The sequence below is a fragment of the Cornus florida genome, unplaced genomic scaffold (assembly GCF_030987335.1).
Source record: "Cornus florida cultivar Cherokee Brave unplaced genomic scaffold, ASM3098733v1 CherokeeBrave_3.0.0_Hap2_Chr07, whole genome shotgun sequence".
Lineage (NCBI taxonomy): Eukaryota > Viridiplantae > Streptophyta > Magnoliopsida > Cornales > Cornaceae > Cornus > Cornus florida.
The window spans coordinates 44,333,913-44,341,440 of NW_026775577.1; the positions used below are offsets into that span (position 1 = coordinate 44,333,913).

At 37.1% G+C, this 7,528-nt stretch overlaps 1 protein-coding gene across 1 annotated transcript; it reads left to right on the forward strand.

Moving 5' to 3' along the window:
* The first annotated feature begins 2,144 nt into the window (after positions 1-2,144).
* On the forward strand, positions 2,145-3,487 carry LOC132316642 (uncharacterized). Its single transcript, XM_059815115.1, has 3 exons — positions 2,145-2,418; positions 2,777-3,112; positions 3,213-3,487. The coding sequence occupies exons 1-3, from the start codon at positions 2,145-2,147 to the stop codon at positions 3,485-3,487; spliced, it is 885 nt and encodes a 294-aa protein (XP_059671098.1).
* The last annotated feature ends 4,041 nt before the right edge of the window (positions 3,488-7,528 follow it).

Below are 7,528 nucleotides of genomic sequence, written 5' to 3' on the forward strand. Positions count from 1 at the left end.
AACTAAAAATATAGCTAGGGTGAGTAGGGATAGTCCCAAGGGATTATAAACGTGCACTAGCAATGGAAACAATGTATAGGGTTAGTCGGTCGAGTGATCAAAGATTGGTTGGAAAGATATAAAGGGGAGGACTTGGGGTACTAGAGCTCACCACTAAATTTGACTTCACTAGACACTAGCAAGTGTATATTAATGAGGAAATTGACTTGTAACTTGTGTGTGTGTGTGACATTAATTGAAACTAGGCATGGATGGTAAATATGTATAGATTGTCAAGTCAAATCAAATGGAAAGCATAACCTATCAAATGAAACCAAAATCCATTCAATGAAACCACAATTTATGCACACATAGTTATCTAGAAACATGCACCTAATGCAATCATAAGTATGAAACACCAAGGAACAAGAGTAGATTGTCCACCTATCTATGAATTTAAAGCAACTACACTACATCTACACTAAAGACATGAAATTAAACTAAGTAAGCTAAAGGTGTGGTGCAATCCATCAAGAAACAAGTATGAACCATCAAATAAATTGCAAGAGTGTTCAATTAAGCTCTATATTTTGACCATCTCTAGATTAATTTCATCCATACACATAGACATGCATAAACTCCACTAAATCTAGAGAAAAGTACATAAATCATCCATTCTAACATATATAGACATATGGTTAGAAGTAGATAATCAATTGAAAGCATTAATCCATACACATCAAGTAGAAACCACATGATATATATATATAAATCCAAGATTAAAACATTGTTACAAATAAATCCCCAAAAATATATAAAGAACTAAGTCTAGGAAGCAAACTTAGGGGATACTCTAGCCCCAAGTAGATGTCTAGCCACTCATTGAAGTATTCATCCAACCCTCAAGGGCTATCTCCATGGTAGGAATGACCTCCTTCTTGATGGAAACCCTAGAAGAATGGAAGAACTCCGCAAAAATGTGTAAAGCTCTCTAATCTTTAGCCTCATCTCCAAGATAAGAAATGTCACACCCAATGGTCTTGGCTCGTACACCAAGGTCCCTCCAATGATTGTACCATGAGCTAACTTTTAATGAGCTGGAATCTATTTTTTTTCAGACTTAAGGAGGTTCGATCGATCGAACAGTGGTAAGAACGATCGAACTTGGCTGAGATTCGAATATTGCAGAGATCGATCATCTTTGGCGGCGCCTTTTTGAATAAAGACAAATCTCTAAGATATTTTGGGAAAAAAACAAAAGTGGTAGGTAGGTGGTAGATGTGGATAAGATAGGATAAGATCGAATCATTTCGATCGATCTTAGAAATGTTGGATTGATCAAACTTGGTGGATTCTTTTGGATAAGGACAAATGCTTGGATCCATCTTGAATTGTTTAGATTGATGAATTTTCGATCGATCGAAGAAATGTTAAGATCGATCGAACATGCTGAATTTCCACACTTTGCTTCATTTTGCTCCCACTTTGCTCATTTCTTCCATCCAGCTTGAGTTAGCTTCTTTTAAGCTCTTATTTGGCTAAATTAACTTATTTTTTGGATAAGTGACTGAAAAGGGCAATAACATGAAATTAGAATAAAACGAAAAAATAAGATAGATAAAGGTCCTAGAATACCTAAGTTTAAGGGGTTTAAACGCGTACTTTTCAGTCCTCATCACCTTTTCATGGTTTTGACATCCAAAATTTGAGAGTGAATTTGCTTGTAAATACAAAGCAAAGTGTGTGAGATTTTGGGTGTAATTGGGTTTTGGGTGTGAGCCACTTAAGCATTGTATCTCTTTATTTCCATAGTGAAATATTGGTCTGTCTTCTTCCCGTGGATATAGACATAGCCGAACAACGTAAATCCTTATCTCGTTTGTGTGTGCACTATTTTTTTTTTCTCTCATTTATTTTTTCTCTTGTTCTCATAAACTCTTATTCGATCCTTATTTCTGTAACAAACTGGCATTAGAGCTCGGTTCGTTTATTGTGTACAGATACTGTTCACACATACGGTACTGTTCACTGATACTTTTCGGGTGCTGTTCACAAATACGGTACTATTCACCGAGGAATTTTTGGGGGGAGTTTTTTGAGATGTTGACCAGATATGAAATTGAAAAATTTGATGGCAAGATTAGTTTCAGTCTTAGAGCATTAAGATGCAGGCCCTGCTAACTCAACAAGGTCTAAAGAATGTGCTGTTCGGGAACGACAAGTTGCTAGAAACTAGGTCCAATGAAGACAAGGATGAGGTCGATGAAAAGGCGTGCAGTGCGATTCTCCTGAATCTTGCCGATGAGGTGCTGCATGAAGTTATTGATGAAGACATGGCGGCAAAGTTGTGGCTGAAATTGGAGAGTCTGTACATGACGAAGTCTCTCACCAACAAACTTTACCTGAAACAGAGACTCTATATCCTTCGTATAAAGAAAGGTATGCCTCTTAAGGAACATGTTGATAATTTCAATTATATTATTATGGATTTGAAAAATACTGTTATTAAAATTGATGAAGAAGATCAAGCCCTAATTTTTATGTATTCTTTGCTGCTTTCCTTTGAGCATTTTGTTACCATATTGCTCTATGGAAAAGACACCATTAGTATGGAGGATGTTAAATCCTCACTGAACTCTCAAGTGTTGAGAAAAAAAGTGTTTGGAAATAATGGAGATGAACAGGCCAAGGGTTTGGTTGTGAGGGGAAGAAGTGAGAAAAAGGGCTATGGTAGTAGGGGCAAATCGAGATCTAAGGTCTTATAAAGATACTGAATGTTATTATTGTTACCAAAAAGGGCACATTAAGTGGAATTTTCCAAAATTGAAAAATAAGAAGAAAGATAAAAAGGATAAAAAGGAGTCTAAGGATAAATCCACTAGTAATTCTTCTGATATTGCTGGGGTTGCTGAGGAAAGTTCCTCGGATGTCGAAAATATTCTTTCAGTTTCTATCAGTGATTGTCACTCTAGTAGTGAATGGGTTCTTGATTTTGGTTGTTCCTATCATATGTGTCCCAATAGGGACTGGTTTTCTACTTACCATTTTGTTGATGGTGGTACTGTCTTAATGGGGAACGACAATCCCTATCAGAGTGTTGGTACAGCCATAATCCAAATTAAGATGCATGATGGTATTGTTAGAACTTTAACTGATGTTCGGCATGTTCTAGATTTAAAAAAAAAATTTAATTTCTCTTGGTACTCTTGACTCTAATGGTTACAAGTTTTCAGCTGAATGTAGAGTTTTGAGAGTTTCTAAAGGTGCTCTTACTATGCTTAAGGGAAAACAGAGAAAAGGCCTCTATTTTTTGCAGGGTAGTACTGTGACAGGCGCTGCTTCAGTATCTTCTTCAATTGATCAAGATTCAGTAACTACCCATCTATGGCATATGCGTTTAGGGCATATGAGTGAGAGGGGTTTGACAGAATTAAGCAAACGAGGTTTGCTAGGTGGAGAGAAGACGGGAAAGCTGGACTTTTGTGAGCATTGTGTCTTTGGCAAGTAGAAAAGACTCAAGTTCAGTACAGCTATTCACAAGACCAAGGGCACTGTTGATTACATTCATTCAGATCTTTGGGGTCCTTCCTAAGTTCCCTCTCTTGGTGGTTCTCGATATATGTTGACTTTTATTGATGACTTCTCTAAGAAAGTCCGGATCTATATCTTAAAACAAAAATATGAAGTGTTCCTTAAGTTTAAGCAGTGGAAGGCTATGATTGAAAATCAAGTTGGAAAGAAGATCAAGCTTCTCAGAACAAATAACAGTTTAGAATTTTGGTCAAGAAAGTTTGACGAGTTCTGCAGTAATAAAGGCATTGTCAGACACCATACAGTTCGAAAGACTCCACAACAGAATGGTGTAGCGGAACGCATGAATAGAACTCTCTTGGAAAGAGCTCGTTGTATGTTTTTTAATGCTGGGTTGTCTAAGGGATTTTGGGCTGAAGTAGTCAACACAGCTTGCTATTTGGTGAACAGGTCACCATCAACTGCTCTTGAGTGCAAAACACCTAAAGAGGTATAGCCTGGTACTCCTACTGATTATTCTAATTTAAGAGTTTTTGGATATCCTGCTTATGCTCATGTTAATGAAGGAAAACTTGAGCCTAGAGCCAAGAAATGTATTTTTATTGGCTATGCATTCGGGGTGAAGGGATACAGGTTGTGGTGTCCTGATCCTAAGTCACCTAAGTTTATTACCAGTAGAGATGTTACTTTTGATGAGTTTGCTTTACTTCACCCGAGAAAGGAGTCTTTTGTTACAAGTGAATCTCAGGGTGTTAAGCAGTAGGTGGAGCATGAGTTTGAAGCTCCAGAGAAATAAGTCAACACTCCAGTTTAGCCGGATGTTGAAGAAGTACAGGATGATCAAGTACCAGATGAACAACAGTACAGTATTGCTACAAGGAGATAGAAAAGGCAGATTAAACCTCCTGAAAGGTATGCTTATGCAGATTTAGTTGCTTATGCTTTGTCTGTGGCAGAAAATATTGAAGATAAGGAGCCTTCTACCTACCAAGAAGCTGTCACAGGAAATGAATCTGCCAAGTGGACTGTTGCTATGGCTGAGGAAATTGAATCTCTTCACAAGAATCAGACATGGGAGTTGGTGAAACCTCCTAAAGGCCAGAAGATTGTTGGTTGCAAATGGGTTTTCAAGAAAAAGGAAGGAACTCCAGGTGGTGAAGATGCAAGGTACAAAGCACATTTGGTGGTAAAGGGTTATAGTTAGAGAAAAAGTGTGGATTTCAATGAAGTTTTCTCACTAGTTGTGAAACACACCTCTATTCTCATGTTGCTTGCCATAGTTGCTCAATTTGACTTGGAGCTTAAGCAACATGATGTCAAAACAGCTTTTCTACATAGTGAGCTTGAAAAAGAAATTTATATGCATCACCCAAAGGGGTTTGTTGTTCAGGGAAAAGAAGACCATGTTTGTTTGTTGAAGAAATCCTTGTATGGGTTGAAGCAATCTCCAAGGCAGTGGTACAAGAGGTTCGACACTTTTATGGTTGGTCATGGCTACTTGAGAAGTAGTTATGACAGTTGTGTCTACTACCAGAAGCTCTCAGATGGTTCTATTGAATACTTGTTGTTATATGTTGATAACATGCTTATTGCTGCAAAAGACATGTCAAAAATCAACAAGTTAAAATCGCAGTTGAATACTGAATGTGAGATGAAAGATCTCAGTGCAGTGAAGAAGATTTTGGGCATGGAAATTCAGAGGGATCGTCAAGTTGGTAGGTTGAGTTTGTCATAGAAGAGTTATATTGAGAAAGTGCTTGAGCGATTCAACAGGCAGAATTCCAAGCCTGTGAGCACACCACTTGCTGCTCATTTTCGTCTTTCTGTAGCTTTATCACCGCAGTCCGAAGAGGAGAAGGAGCATATATCACGTGTTCCTTATGCTAGTGCAATTGGTAGGTTGATGTATGCAATGGTTTGCACTCGCCCTGATATTTCACATGCAGTCAATGTAGTTAGCAGATATATAGATAATCTGGGAAAAGAGCATTGGCTAGCTGTGAAGTGAATTCTTCGGTATTTAAAAGGTACTGCAGATATTGGCTTAGTTTATCAGAAGAGCAGTGATAATTTTGGCAGTGTTGTTGGTTTTGTGGACTCTGACTGTGCTGGTGATTTAGACAGAAGAAGATCTCTGACAGGATACATCTTTACACTCTCAAGTTGTGCAGTTAGTTGGAAAGTAACCTTGCAATCTATAGTTACTCTCTCTACTACGGAAGCAAAATATATTGCGGCCACTGAAGCAGTGAAGGAATCCATTTGGTTGAGAGGTTTGGTTAGTGTTTTGGGTTTGCCGTAGAGCTCAACTGTTATTTATTGTGATAGTTAGAGTGCGATATATTTGACCAAAAATCAAATGTATCATGAGAGAACCAAACACGTTGATGTCAGATATCATTTTATTCGGGATGTTATATCAGAAGGAATTACTATATTGAAGAAAATTAGCACAGCTGAAAATCTGGTGGATATGATGACAAAGTCCATTCCGGCTCTCAATTTCAAGCATTGCTTAGACTTGGTTGGTATTCTTAAATGTTGAAATTGCCCTTAGGGGCTTAGTGGAGAAGACAATTTTGTTTGACAGAGATACAGTGGCTCATTTGAATTTTCGCCAAGGTGGAGATTTATTGAATTTATGGCTCAATTTCTGCCAACTCACCATGTAATATGGTCACCCATGACATCAACTCTTGCATCACCCATTTGCTTCATTCCTTGCATCATCAAATTTGGCCTCCAAGTGTTGTGATCAACAAGCCAGCCCATTGCGTGGTCACCAAATCTAGCCCATTTCGTGGTCTCCAAGTTCACAAATAGTGTGATTTTTTTTTTGGCTATAAATAGCTTGGCCTTCTCATGGTTTTGGCATCCAAAATTTGAGAGTGAATTTGCTTGTAAATGCAAAGCAAAGTGTGTGAGATTTTGGGTGTAATTGGGTTTTGGGTGTGAGACACTTAAGCATTGTATCTCTTTATTTCTATAGTGAAATATTATTCTGTCTTCTCCCCGTGGATGTAGGCATAGTCAAACCACGTAAATCCTTATATCGTTTGTGTGTGCACTATTTTATTTTATTTTTTCTCATTTATTTTTTCTCTTGTTCTCATAAACTCCTATTCGATCCTTATTTCCATAACATATATGATTATTAGTTGAAAACAATAGAAAAAGAAAGGAAAAAAATATAAGAAAAGAAAGGATCATTCCAGAAACTATAGATTCGCTGATACATTGAGAGAGAGATAAATAAGACAAATGTAAAAAGGGTATTTTTGTCTAAAAAGAATTAATTTAATATGCGAAAAAATGTCAATAATTTATTGCCACGTGAGGTCAGTCTTTTAATCGGTATTTATGGTCGTCAAAAATATCATTTTCCTAGTAAAATATGATGAAAGTTTGTCGCCGCCCATGTGGATGGGTTGTCGACCAATTTTTTAATTATTTATTTATTTTTAAAATAGATAACCCACATTTGATAGCGATCCAAAGTGATACTGTCATCCATCCTAGTTGGTACAAGGTATTTGTCTCGTATAAAAAGTAAAATGGATATAAATAAGTGAGTATGTAAGACTACCTAATAATTTACATTTTTAGATAAATGAACAAGTACCCTCTCGAGTCAGACCCAATTCTTGATCCGGTGTCACACTAAGCTTCTGAGTGAGCCTATGCGGGTAGGCAAGGTGACACAACCGCAATGAGAGCATTGCGAATTTGAGTGAAGGAGAATGTTATAAAGAATACTTGTCCCACATCAGACCTGAATGAGAAGTAAAATAAATATAAATGGGTAGGTATATAACATTACCCAATAATTTAAGTTTTTGAATTCTCTTCTGTCCACCTAAGACAATATTGTGCTTCATTCTGTGTTTATATTATTGTTCGTTGGTTGGTGTTTGAATCCAACATTTTGTTTGTGTCGAAAAAATGAGGGATTAATTTCTGACAAGTGGTATCGCATGGATAAAAAAGTAGATAAACATGAAAGATCTCCCATAGGAAA